Source organism: Corythoichthys intestinalis, chromosome 18 (genome assembly GCF_030265065.1).
Source record: "Corythoichthys intestinalis isolate RoL2023-P3 chromosome 18, ASM3026506v1, whole genome shotgun sequence".
NCBI lineage: Eukaryota > Metazoa > Chordata > Actinopteri > Syngnathiformes > Syngnathidae > Corythoichthys > Corythoichthys intestinalis.
This window is the reverse complement of record NC_080412.1, coordinates 18349428-18363383: the sequence shown is the minus strand read 5'-3', so window position 1 is coordinate 18363383 and position 13956 is coordinate 18349428. Positions and strand designations below refer to the sequence as shown.

At 40.8% G+C, this 13956-nt stretch overlaps 2 protein-coding genes across 2 annotated transcripts in view; both read right to left on the bottom strand.

The window, feature by feature from the left end:
* LOC130906946 (potassium channel subfamily K member 4) overlaps positions 1–3217 on the bottom strand; it is a 36465-nt gene extending 33248 nt beyond the window's left edge. Inside the window, exon 1 of the mRNA XM_057821701.1 lies at positions 2227–3217. The gene's annotated coding sequence lies outside the window, so the exon portion shown is untranslated. The remainder of the gene's footprint in view (positions 1–2226) is intronic.
* Positions 3218–3358: 141 nt separating this feature from the next.
* Positions 3359–13361, bottom strand: adssl (adenylosuccinate synthase, like). Its single transcript, XM_057821702.1, has 13 exons — positions 12959–13361; positions 12445–12547; positions 12078–12146; positions 11962–12012; positions 11818–11884; positions 11581–11688; positions 6577–6658; positions 6032–6158; positions 5791–5945; positions 5456–5580; positions 5288–5385; positions 4096–4245; positions 3359–4006 (listed from the first exon to the last, which is right to left on the bottom strand). The coding sequence occupies exons 1-13, from the start codon at positions 13178–13180 to the stop codon at positions 3954–3956; spliced, it is 1410 nt and encodes a 469-aa protein (XP_057677685.1). The 5' UTR covers positions 13181–13361; the 3' UTR covers positions 3359–3953.
* Positions 13362–13956: the final 595 nt, after the last annotated feature.

The following is a 13956-nucleotide window of genomic DNA, read 5'->3' as shown; positions in this document are numbered from 1 at the left end:
ACAATTGGTGGTTGACTAAATACTTATTTGCCCCACTGTACTTAAAAACGTTAACATAATAAATATTTCAAATATATATTTTTTCCCTTTTTTACATAACGCCGCCCTCTTTCTTAGCAGAGAATGGTTTGACTCTGGCGCACTCAAGGCTACATTAAGTACGTGCCCTGAAGCGGGAAATTAAAATATGTCATTGTTATAAACTCTAAACATGGCCAGTCGTCATAAATCAGGTGCGCAGAAAAGAAAAGAAGAAACAAAAAGAGATGAAGGTCATAGAGGTGAAAGAGAAAAAAATGATGAAGTTTTTAAAAGGGGGACAAGAAACCAGAGAATTAGGGCTAGAGTTGGCTGTGGACGGTGATGTCGGTAAGTGAACAACAGCCGCTAACACTGAACGTTTACATTCGCGATCACAGTGACCAAAGCCCGATTAGAGTCTGTCACCGGCCGCTTGTAGCCTATTGAGCTGCTGTATGACAAGACATGCTGCTCGCGTTGAGCCGAGGAGAAGGTGATAGGAGATCAAGGATATACGTTAGTCTGTGGGGAGCAGGTACGTGAGGCTGAAGAGACTGTGGTCCGGCGGCTGGATTTATCTTGGGATTACAGCCCGCTGTGTATTACAGCAAACGCTACAACGAATCCATCACAGAAACAGCACAACCGAGCAGCAGTGGAACAGCAGAAGAGCTTGATAACCCCAGGGATGTGGAGGGGGCAGGCTTCTGATGTTTAGTTATACTGTTTTGTTGCTTAGCAGGGAGGCTTAGCACTCTCGGTTGTATTGTATTGTAGCCTATCTGGGACAATAGAGGGAATTTGCTCATATTGTGTCACATCACATTACTGTCTGTTCAATTTAACCATCCATCTCAAATTAAATAATTTGAAAATTTACACTGTCATTGCTTGCAAAGCCTTAAAAGTACTGCGTATGTTGTTGTGACAAGTCGGTGGCAGGGGTGGTGTGGGGGCCCTATAATGGCTTCTTGTCCCCAGGCCCCTGCAAGTCTGTTGACAGCCCTGTGCACAATTAACAAAAAAATCTGAGTTGTGAATAATGTAAAAAGCCAAGAGTAGAGAATAAAAGTTAATACACTCATATAAAGCTGTCGGAACGCGAGGGGGTGAATGAAGAGGATGCTAGGATACACACATACACATACAGTAGAGGTTCCTCTTAGCCAATCGGATGCCAGGAATGCTAGACAATAGCCAGTGGCAGAGCAGCTTTAAGTATGTTACGTTCATTAAACTCTGGGGGCTGAGAGTACCAGCCATACTGTATTTTTGCCTTTCTTATCTTGAAATGTCTTTCGTAAAAAGTAAGCATGTGCCGGTATGAGATTCTGATGGTATGATAACCTTAAGCAAAAATATCAGGGTTTCACGATATTGCAATTACAGCTCTACATTTTTTTTTAGATCTCTGGGTGACATTTCCATTGAAAAGGATTGTTATTTGTCAAAACAACATATTAGCAAATTGGATTATGAGTATAAAGTCAAATTAATTTTTTTTAAAAATTGATAAATGAATTATTCTAAATATTAAATTTTCATACTAATTAGCCACGTTATCTGCTTCGTTGACAAGCTTACATTACAGTATATTCTACCAATACTAGACACACTACACACGCTGGAGTTAACTTTTGTAGTTAGTGGGAAAACGTTCATGACAGCGTTTACTAGCCTTTAATTTTGTGTAAATGCGAAATCATATTGAAGATATTGCCTTCTCTGGTAGCCGCCCCCCCCCCAATTGGCCCACCTATGCTGTAACTTCCCTGTACCCGAAGTATTCCCATACCAGCGACTTCGTTTTCCATCGAGGGGGGAAAAAAGTTCACGTGTTTTCATGTTCTCCAAACAAGCAGCACAACTGACTCACTGACACTGAGCAACAACTTGAGGGGGAGGGGTCAGCCGTGCATTTTTGGGACGTACAAAATAGCTAATACCATAGGGATGTTATGATGGAAAATTGTAGCGGTTTTGAAACCTTGATGTTCCACGGTATACCTAGAAACCGGTAACCGGCACATGCCTGGTAACAAGAGGCAATATTTTACCGTTGAGGAGTCTCTTAACCTGAAAATCCTGTATGTAGAGACGTTCGTAAGTAAAGGTACCACTGTCAGTGGAGTCTTCCTGGGTATCCTACCATAGAGTCCTTTTCATTAAGACGCCGACAGATAGTACGGGTTGACAATGTTGTACCTTGGACTGCAGGACGGCTTGAACTTGTTTGGATGTTAGTCGAGGTTCTTTATCCACCACCCGCACAATCTTTCGTTAAAATATCTCGTCAATTTTTCTTTTCAGTTCAATGTGGTACACACAAGGACACTGGACAGAGGTTGAGTCAACTTTAATCCATTTCAACTGGCTGCAAGCGTGATTTAGTTATTGCCACAGTTAAGTAACAGGTGCTGTTAATTACACAAATTAGAGAAGCATCACATGATTTTTCAGAGGATGCCAATATTTTTGACCGGCCCATTTTTGTTTTGTTGCAAGTTTTGCGTAAAATGATAATAATTTTTCCCCTGGCCATTTTTGTGTTTTTTTTTTTTTTTTAATTGCAAGTGGAATAAATAAGATATTACCACAAAATCATTTGTAATTGCAATCATTTTCTGGGAGAAATGGAACATTATCTGACAGAATTGCAGGGGTGCCAATACTTTTGGCTATATTGCTATAGCTAGGTAGCTACAATTGATGAAAATTGTTTGCGGTAGCATGTAATGAACAGAATTAAACATTTATGTTTTTAAGTCATTTGTATAGATGAAAAACAGTTGAACAAGCATTGCAAAATACCGTATTTTGAAATGCATACTGCAATATTCCATTATATTGGCTCATATCGCAATAAGCTTCAAGCCTCAACACCCATTCTACCCGCTTCTTCATTACAAAATTATACAAACTAAGATAGTAAAGGGTAATGTTGACATAATACTACTATTTATTGCAAGCCTATTTTTTTTTAATTGCCCATAGTTGATGTGCAAATACACATTCGTGTGTTCGGGCCTTGGCTGCATTAGAATAACTCTACTACATTACACCTCAGCATCGATCTCCTGAGGAAACCACTTTACGGTTTAATCAAATTCCTCCAGGCACCAGAAAGCTTTTAAACAGAGAACATCCATATGAGGAGTTAAAGGGAAGAAAGTATTGGGTGACAAAATTCCGCAATTTCTCATAACCAGTGAACACAGGGCTTTTAAAAGAGTGCTTTACAGTACATTTATTAACAATGCTGGTAAACTACATATGGGGGAAAAAAATGTTACTAGCTCAGCTACATGCTAACATGACTAAAAAAACAAGAACAAGATTGTGAAGTTTCCGTTTATTGATGACAGAAAGCCACAACTTTTGCAAGGACATGGGGAATAAAATGTCATAGGAAAACTATGAACTATTTTATGTATATTTTACAATTAGACCAAATTCTTCATTTGTGTTAAAACAGTTGCCATGGAAAGGCTTGCCTGAACGTTTTTTTTTTTCTTTGTATTAAGGCTGGTTTTCTAAAGCACACTAGTCACATGAGCCATCACATTCACAAACGAGTGAAACAGACCTTTGGCCTTGTAATATTAACACCACTGTAAATATGTGGAAAGAAATGTTAAACGGTAGAGACAGCTTAATAATGCTTCATAAGTGTCAAAGTCTAAAACAGAAAGTGTGTAAAGGAATGAGTGAACAGTAAAGACCAAAATGTAAAAGTTGAACCCCTAAAAACACAGAAAACATCAGCCGGAATGAACAAGTAAAGGATTGTTGCTACCTGCGAGGCAGAAATGTTTCACAAAGATCCTTGCTGGTGAATTATTCCCATTAAAATGGAGTTTACATCAAAAATGATTGGCAAAGTGACGTTTTCTCAGCTGCAAGTGTGCAAGACAGCAGAATGTGTCCACTGATCAGTAAAGTTTGATCATGCTTTCTCTGGACTTTCCCACTCCAACCCATTTCACTGAAACCAGAAGGAATGTTGGTCATTTGTGTTTTTGATTCAATAATCGACTTAAATTGGGAATGTGGCGCTCCTCGGTGACTACAAACCTGGCACTTGAAGGAAATCCTCGATGAAGCGAATGTAGTCCTGCGCCTGTGACGGTAGTTCGGCAAAGCTGCGGGCCGCCTCAGTGCTGCGGCACCACCCAGGAAAGGTCTTGTATTCCACGGTGACACGCGTCAGAACATCCATGTTTGCTGCACCGGAACAACATACGTCGCAAGTACTTAAAAGATAGTTTGTCACCCTCAGTGGCAGTGAAGCATGATCATTCAATGCCAGCCTTTGCAATTCATTTGATTTCTATAACTGTCGATGACAGTGAATGAGTTCAGGCCTACAAGCAACAAAATAAAGCCTCTTTCAGACTTATATCCCGCTAAATTCCAGTGTAAAATGACGCAGGATTTACCCACGTCATGGCTTTCAGACATGGGGAGATGTACCAGGAATTACTCGGGTTGGACACTTTCAGACCGTGTTGGCGACTTGGTGCTCTGTGCTGGGAGGGCGGGATTTTATAACCCAGACATTGCATAATTTTGGGTTGGTTTGGCAACAATATAAAACACATATTTCCAAAAATGGACAATTCTTCAGCTCCAAGATCCAGTAGCAATTTAATTTTGTTGCATTTCCAGTTCAATTTAGCTATCTTTCCAGTTTCCCATGTTGATAATTGCGATGGTCGTTTACCGCTTTTAGTCTTACTGCAAAGAAACGGGAAATGACGAACAGCCCATCATGATATTTACGTCATTAGCCTTGGAGCTATGACCCGGGAATTAAACGGCTGATCCCAAACATTATATGCGACCCAATTAATGCCCGTGTCAGTCGACCCGGAAATTTGCTTTCAGACACAAGGGCTACATGTTTAAATCCTGAAATTTGACCAGAGTTCAGCGTATGTCTGAAAGGGGCTTAATCCAGCGCTATAAAGATATTGCAAAAACATTAAATATACACAGTATGTTTTATACTATATATTTCTATTTACACTACTGAAACAAGCTTTGCAGAACAAAGCGAAAGATTGATTTTTTTTTTAGTGCTGTATTGATAATAACCCTTTTATATAGCCAGAATGTTGGGATAGCTTTGTTCAAATGGGGGTGGGGGATTTGCTTGTGCCCCCCCCCCAATAAATTACTAACAGGGAGTCTGTATAGGAAGATTGTCAACATCAGGTGACATGCAAAAATATGTGATTGGGACATCCCTAGTCTAGTCCCTTACCTGGGAAACTTGGGAGAGGCTCCCCGTCAACGTTATAAGCCACTCCCACTTTGATCTCTTCCAGCGTGTCTAAAATATCCAGTTTGGTCAAGGCGATGCTGCAAATTCAAGTCTGTGAGTTGAGTTGGAAAAACGAAAACGGCACAGCAAGAAGAAACTGCTTCTTACGCCGAGAAGCCGTTGACCATGTGAGCGTATCGGACTAGTATCAAGTCTAGCCAGCCGCAGCGTCGCTTTCTGCCTGTTGTCACGCCGACCTCGTGACCTCGCGTTTGTAAAAGTGCCCCTGTCTCCTGCAAGAGTGAATACAGTATTTGCTTGTATCTTGGTGTAGACTGTAATTTGATACAATTATTTGAAAAATTTGACTTCTCTACTGAAAGAAATTCAAATGCCATGAAGGTGTTCCCATACATATTCAAAATTTGCAGCTTTGTACTAGATTTTTTGGGGAAAACTATTCCCAATTATATTTGATGTAAAACACGGTTTCCACAACTCACATTATCCTGTTCTGTTGGGAAAGCGCCGACACCCACGCGGGTGGTGTAGGCTTTGACGACGCCGTACACTCTCCCAACGTGAGATGGGGGCACGCCAAGCCCGGTGCACACTCCTCCAACGGTGCAATTAGATGACGTCACAAAGGGATATGTGCCTGAGAGAAGACATGTCTATTAGCTGAAGGAGCCAAACGCATATACCAGTCAGCAAAATTAAATCCCTAAACCTCTTGGTACTTACCAAAGTCAATATCAAGCAGTGCAGCGTTTGCTCCCTCCACCAGGATCTTCTTACTGGGGCCAGTGAGCGCTTTGTGCATGAAGTACACACCGTCTGTCACCAGAGGGCGCAGTCGCTCAGCATATCCCTAAGGAAAGATTTCATAAAAAGCCTGAAAACATCTGATGTTACTGAATCCTCATTAATGACATTAATGTTCATTATGAAACACGAATAAAAGAGGTCAGAAATGATAACTGAACCCAAAGTTTAAATAAATGCACTATCGAGACAACAGAGAACCCCCCCCCCCCTTTAGTTTTGCACCACTCGTATTTGTCAGTATTCATTTGCGTTTACAACAAAAACAGACACCTACACTACCGTTCAAAAGTTTGCTACCCCAAACTTTTGAACGGTAGTGTAAGTACATACAAAATTGTACAATAACAAAACTTCTAAATGTAAACCCTCAAAATGTTTGACCAAAGCGTTCAATTTTGTCTAGCAGCCTAACTCTAGCATCTTATGCAATGCTTTAGAGATGAGCGAACATCACATATCACCTTCAGCTGCTTCAGTTCACCTTCAATGTCCACATTGAGGTTTGGATACATTGCCAGAAAATGCTCTGCTAGCATGCGGAACCTTAAGAGGGGGAAAAAAAAGGTAAATCATATCAGAATTCAGCGACATCGTTTTTTCAAAGTACAAGCACTATCCTATTAAAAGCATGCACTATGTAGGTAATTGACAAAAAACAAACATCTGCTTGCCCACAGTTTTTTTTTTTTTGAACATGTATCAACAGTCCTGGTGTGCAAGACCACTCACTTTCTTTTAAAGGGTTCCACGGATAGAAAAACGTGCAGTTCTTAAAATATAAATGTTAGTGCGATTTCTAATAATTTCATATTAAAACCCCTCTTCAAGTGAGTATGACAGGATAAAAGTCTTAAATAGCATTATTGTGTGAATTAGAATCATATTTTGAGACGATTCGACTATATACAACATTTAGACAAAGCGCAGATAACGAGAAATTAGTCTTTCAATGCGCCGTTTAGCCACGCCTACCATTATAGGGCTCTAGCGTCCCCAACAGGAGGATGACGTCAGCAGGGTCATGGGCTGTGTTCCAATCACTGTTTGAGTTGCCCTCGCTCACTTGCCCTAAGCACTTGCTATGACATCGCACGGAGGCCACTTGGAGGGCGGAGGGACAGTGGGTGGAGGGGGAGCGAAAGACGTTAATGGAACACACTAGTCCTCGTTCACTCACAGGCAAGAAAATCATGAAACAACCACAAGGTTTTGGAGTAGCGCTATGCTGCCAATTCCAGATCAGTGGAGCCTCCAGAAATTCTTCATAAGGGGGGCCAAATGGGGCCACTTAAAACCTTGAGGTGGCACACCAAAAAATAAAAGCCATAATTTCAGGTTTTTACTATGTTGTATGCTGCAGAAAACTGTCAGATTGACTTAAGGACAAACCTACTGATATACTTTTGTTGATTGTGTTATGTTGTATTTTGTACACTTATAATGTGCATAGTCTATAATAGTCCAGTCAACATTTTAAGTTCCGCAGCTACTACAATCTAACATTATACTGGCGCGTGGGGTGGCCAACAAATTCATTGGGGGGAGCCGTGGCCAGGCCTGGCCACCCCCTGGTGGCACCATTATTCTACATCGCACAAATTGCACGGCGACTCATGTCAATAAGCCGGAGACGTATTGCTTGATGGCAATACGTCGGTACCTGGGAATTATCAAATTATTAGTTTTGTATCAAATTTTATTTGGGCAATTATTTATTTGTCGATACCTTAGACTTTGTATACAAATTTGTTGTTTAAATGCATTTAACCTATTTCAACTTTAGTTTCAGTCCCTCCCAATGCCATTTGATGGACAGACCATTCCTTTCGTTAAAAGCAAAATAGATAAGCGAACTAGAAACCTCAATGAAAAAAATCCCCCCCTTCTTAATGGCAAAAGTGAAACTCAATAAAAAAGTTACTTTATTATTATTTATTCATTTAATTGTCTTTATATTTATTTATTTATTCATGTGTTTTTTTTTTTTTGGCACTATTGTGATTCCATACATTCTGCCATACCTGCCACATACAGTCAAATTTTTATTTATTTATTTTTTTAAACGACAATGATGAATTTTACAATTCGAAAGGCAGTTTGGTATAACATTCAAACACCGTGCTGGCAGTATATACAGCAGCCAACGGTGTTGGAGCTTCATTATCACCACCGCATGAACACATTTTCCATGCACCATTTCAATGCATTGTGGGATACAGGGAGCTCCGGAGTGACCATCGTTTTTCACTCTATCACTGAGCCCTCTGAGTGTCCATCTCACCAAGTTCACTTCGCTGTTTTGGGAATTGGAACGGCCCTTAAGATGGCGGCGGGGATTTTCCCGGGGGGCAGTGGCTAGGGCAAGTGAGCGAGGGCTCATTTAAACCGCGATTGAAACGCAGCCATGGTTTCATCTATTTTAGAATTCAACCCATCTAGGGGGAATTATTCAGAGTGAGGAAAATGCGACCAAGAGAGCTGCAAAATGTCATTGTTTCAGTCTCTCTACTCCCAATATTTTTACAGGATATTCTTTTTATCCAAGTATTTTTCCCCAATTGCTACATAAATGGTATGGTCATGACAAATAAGTGCTGTGCTAAATGGAATATGAAAATCAAATTGCATTTATTCAATACGAGATTGCAAAATTACTCCATAATGGTCAAAACTGTCGACTTCACCTTTACTGTCGAACCTCCCGAACGATATTTTATGCCACCGCAGTTAGTCAGGCTTTTGTCATTTCCCTGCCCCGGCTCTGGAGAATATTAACAAACCAAGAGGCGTGACAGCTAGCCAACATGCTAACCCAAACAGAGTGACGTCACAAAGTCTTGTTTCTGCTTTTCGAAGCGAAAAATCACCCAAACTAACTCTGATCATTTCACACGGCGGCAGGGCTGTCGATTGTCTTTGCCGATCGGCAACCCGCCCGGCGGCGAGCAAGTTACAGCTCGTTCCCCTGCTACGGACAGGAGAGCTTGCCGGGGAAGCAGCTGGAGAGTACCGCCGGACAAACTGGCCGACGTAGGAGGAGTGCGTAGCTGTCACATGGTCAACACGAGTACGGCGTAAAATAATGTTTTACTAAACAGCGAAGACGTAAACAGAGACCGGCGTGCAGTTGTTGTGCAGCTAACATGGCAGGATGTGTCTGAGGAGAATTTTTCTACATGTTCGTCCATGATCAAACGTAAGTAAAATAGTCCTTTATTTAAAGAAAGTTTGTAGTGTTTACTTTGTAATCGCTGTATTCGCGGCCATTTTTAACACAAAGTTGCAATTTCTAATGGGGTCGAAAATTTGACAGAGCACCAGGCACATGAAGAGGGCTATAAGCAGAGTATAGTGCGCGCCCGGCAGGGGGGTGTGCGACAAGTTGCCGGTCGTCGGCCGAGTGGCATTTTCGGTGGACAATTGGCCACAAAATGCAAGGCACCTCCGTATTAAAATGTGTGCCGTGATCCTAGTATTTGACATAATACAAAATAGGATTTTTACTCACATCCTCGTAAGTCCAATGGTCCCACAGTAGTAGGGCTTGTTTTGGCCAATATCCACCGTAAACGGGAACTTTTTGAAACCCAAAAAGGCTCACACGACTCTCCCTGGTGCAGCAACAATTTTCTGCAGCCATTTGGTTGGCGAGATGCGAAAAATAAACGAATTAATCTGAAAAATCAGCTGAATCAGCAGTCCATCTGCATGCTATAAAGCAATGCTGTATTGTGAGATGATGACCCGGGTGACACATTTGCATTCGTCCTGAACCTGAGACTGAAGCCGGAGGTCACTCGTTTTCATGGCGCGGGATTCAAAAATTGAATATATAAAATGATTGCTTCCACACACATCCAAGCGGTTCATTTCATTGAGGAGCGTAAAGCACCGCGTGAAATATGAAATAAACATGCTTTTTGGTGTCATACGCACTTTAATGTTTTTGTTTTAATAAAATTTGTAACATTTTTAAAAAAAAAATTAACTAGTAGCTAGCCATTGTTGTTGATGTCGCAGGGCCGTGACGTCACATGGTTACGCTGTCGTACTTCCACAGTGTCACTCTTCAACTATGGAAGGCAGTGATTTAAATACACCACAAGGTGTCAATGGAGAGTCTTAAATTAATTAGAGATCAAGCCAATGAGTGCATTTTGTCCCTCGACTTACGCTGTAGTTTACTGTTTAGCACGGGTCCATTGTGCGTTTCGTACATTTGAGTGTTGTTTTCACAACATACAAGATTCCTGATAATGTCTCCCGGCATCATAGTTTGTATATTGTGACTAAATATTGCCATCTAGTGTATTTGTTGAGCTAAACGAGTTGCTAAAATATTTAAATAGCATTTGACCAAAGTCTGAGTAAGTTTTAAGTGTATTTTGCATATCTGTTTTGATTGTGATGTTGTGAATGCCATTTCTCTTTGCATTGTTGTTTAACTGTGTGAGAATAGGGGCCTCATTAATACAGATTGAAGCACTTTTCTTTTTGTGAACTTTATTTTTTGAGAGCTGTGAATATTATTTTTGTTGTATTTTCACGATATGATAATGATGTTTGTTGTGAAGGAGTTGCCGAAGCTTATGCCAATAAACTGCGCGGTCCGAGCTACGAATCTGAAGGCCCGTGTCCACTCGCCTTTCTCTGCCTTTTAGATCTCAATGTAGAATAGGCAGCAATCAAACTAAGTATAATACATTCATTCATTCATTTTCCGTGTCGCTTATTCACCAGGAAGCAACCGTCAGGATGATCAACAATCTGGACATCTGCTTTTACATGACAAAAATAAGGTAAGCCGCATTAGAAGCCATTAGATGTTTCGGCAGAGGCAAACGTTTTCGTGTGTTGTGATGCACGGCCCCGGGCTATCAGCAAAAATAATCAAACTGCTGTGTTTCACTGTATACCATAATCATATGTAAAGCACACGATACCTCTGGATGCTAATTATCGCCATAATAGTATTGGAATAAATTGGATCACACAATAGTTTACCGTGAAGATCTGCAAACAGTTTTTGACATCAAACACTCTCCTGCTCTCGTCACTACTAGAGCAGGGGAGTGCCGTCATTAGCGAACTTGACAAATGAATGCTACTCATCCAGTCTTTCCTGTTCATTTTGCTTTTGCTGTCCTTATTAATGTTCCACTCGGGTTCAAATTGGAAGGGCAGAACCGATGACATGTTAATGTAGTCAAAGAGTGACACTGTGGAAGTCCGGCAGCGTACCCATAAGACGTCAACGCCCTGCGACATCAACAACACTGGCGACCTACTAGTTAAAATAATGTTATAAATTTTATTAAAACGAAAACATTAAGAGGGGCTTTAATATCAATTATAAATGTTACCAACATTAATCGTTTAAGAAGTGCATGTCTTTTATCTGTACTACCCTTTAAATATATATCTAAAATGCAAGTATCCATCTGTGACACGCTTAACAAACTCACTTGTCCTCAAAGACTTTAAAATCTGAGACAAGGTCACAGACTCGCAGGCCATTCCGAGCAGCTTTGGAGGAGTAAGCTGGACCTATACCCTTTTTGGTTGTTCCCAAGCTGCAGCAAAGATAAACAGGCCACAGTTAATGAAAAGGAAGGAAAAAAGTAACTTCAGAAAGTAGTATTCCCTCCATCAGACATGATGCACACTCAGGCATCAGTACGTCAATAAATGAGCAAAATTACTTTTTCCCTTCTTGCTGTTGCCGCTGCTGCTCTTGAATACCATCGACAGCCTGATGGAAGTTGAACACTAGAGGTGGACCGAGGGACCCTCAATAAGACACACATTTAAAAAGATTTCATATTTTTAAAAAAAAATACACTCACCAATATGAGCACGATCAGAAATCTTTAGTCGGTCTTCCCATCCTTGCAATCCTGTATTGAAAAACCAACATGAAATGTTTTATTGAACGTGAACATTTCACTTAAACAACCCTTACCTTTGCCTTTCTTCAAGTTAGATTGCGCCTCTGCAAATAGCCCTGGGAGGTGTATGACCACTCCATTGCCTGAAACAATAAATTATTATATCGCCACAGTAGCCAGAGGATATCACTCTGTTAAATTTCAATGGATGAAAAACTGATATATAGACTTGACAAAAGAGAGACAGCTAAAGTCAAATTCCCAATGCAATAATTAGATTAAAAAATTTAAATGAATCTTTTCCAAATGAAGGTGATTATGGCAGCTGATTGTGTGTGTACTGTGACGGTCATGGGATTTTTTTTTTTAATAACAGTTTAACTTCCGTGAAAATTCAAGTCAGTCACATTAAATTACAGAATTATCACGCAAGATCCCTACCTATAAAGGATGTAGCCTTCTTGTTGAGTACACCACTGGGCAGCAGGTGGAAGTCGTACTCTACAGAGTCCACAACCACAGTGTGACCCGCATTGTTGCCCCCCTATAGAAAAACATTTTGTCAGATTTTGAAGGGTACGTAAACGCCCCATTCCTCGCACTGGCAATCAAGATAAATAGCACGCTGGTGTCACACCATTTCTTAACTTGTATCTCCCAGAAACATTATTCACAACATGACAAACTGGCACATTTGAGAAAAGATTAGCAGCACATACAACACTTCACTCAGCCAATGAACACATGGTAGCAAACATGTTAGCAAACAAGGCTAGCGCCAATGTAGCTTGTGCACATCCGGCACGTCAGAACGAGGTCCTGAATGTTTAACCATTGCTTATCTGAAACGACTTTCTCTGGCCTCTACCAGTTATGCCAAGAGCTAGCAGGGCGCGTGAATGTCACGGTCGGTTCGTGTATGAGGTGTAATGTTGCGTATGAGCGTGGCTGCTACCTGACACCTGCATACGATATCCGCATCCATTGCGAGCAAGTCCACAACTTTTCCTTTGCCCTCGTCCCCCCATTGAGCTCCGAGCACCACGGTCACTTTGTTCGCCGGCTCCTTCTGAGAACGCAACGGAGACTCTGGCGTGACGTTCTCTCGCGGTCGCTTCACCACCGGCTCTCCATTCTCTCGTCCATTTGCATTAGCCATGTCGCTGTTGGATGCCATGCTTCCCCTTCTGCAACCGGAATAGCGTTTTAGCGCGTTTCTTCACGGGAAGCTGCCCCCTTCCGCTCTACCACTTGGTGTCACTATTTCGCGTAATTGCGTATGTGAAATACTTGTACTTGCGACTACTGGACTCATAGATATCACGTATATATCAGGCTAGATATCTATCAGCGGAATCGGCGGCGTAAGTGACTGGCGGCCATCTTGCGTCGGAGGACTTCACCATCATTGACTAATCTAATCGAAATTTGTGGACGTCACCATAAACGGATTTTAAGGGGGCAGCCTCCCCTGGTGGCTGAAAAGTGTCATTGCATTTAATTGACTTTCCTATACATATCAAAGTTGTAAAGCAATAAAACTGCTACAAAAATGAATGAAATGAACAAAAAAATACATTTTTATAATGGGTCAAAATTATTTTAGACAAAAATGTCCTAGCCAAAACACAACACAACACAAAAACACAAATCAACATTACTTCAATCAAAAAAGTTGCTTCAATTAAACAAAAACTTGACTTCAGTTAAAAAAAAAAAAAAAAAAAGCTTTCACGTGGATATTTTTGAGTTTCAAATTTATTTTTGCGTTCACTTTTTTTTTTATTGATTGACTTTTTTGGTTGAAAATATATATTTTGATTGAAGCAACTCTTTTTTTTTTTTGATTAAATAATAAAAATACAAATCTACCTCCATATGGCTCCGCCCAGGGAATACAATTTTTGACTGGGGTAACAACATTGACACGACACCGGCGGGCGTACCATATTC

Coding starts and splice junctions, on each gene's coding strand:
- adssl (XM_057821702.1), bottom strand. CDS start 13,180: ATGGCATCCAACAGCGACATGGCTAATGCAAATGGACGAGAGAATGGA. Junction 5,386..5,455: donor ATGGTCAACGGCTTCTCGGC/GTAAGAAGCAGT, acceptor TTGAATTTGCAG/CATCGCCTTGACCAAACTGG. Junction 4,007..4,095: donor GGATTTCCTTCAAGTGCCAG/GTTTGTAGTCAC, acceptor TTCTGGTTTCAG/TGAAATGGGTTGGAGTGGGA.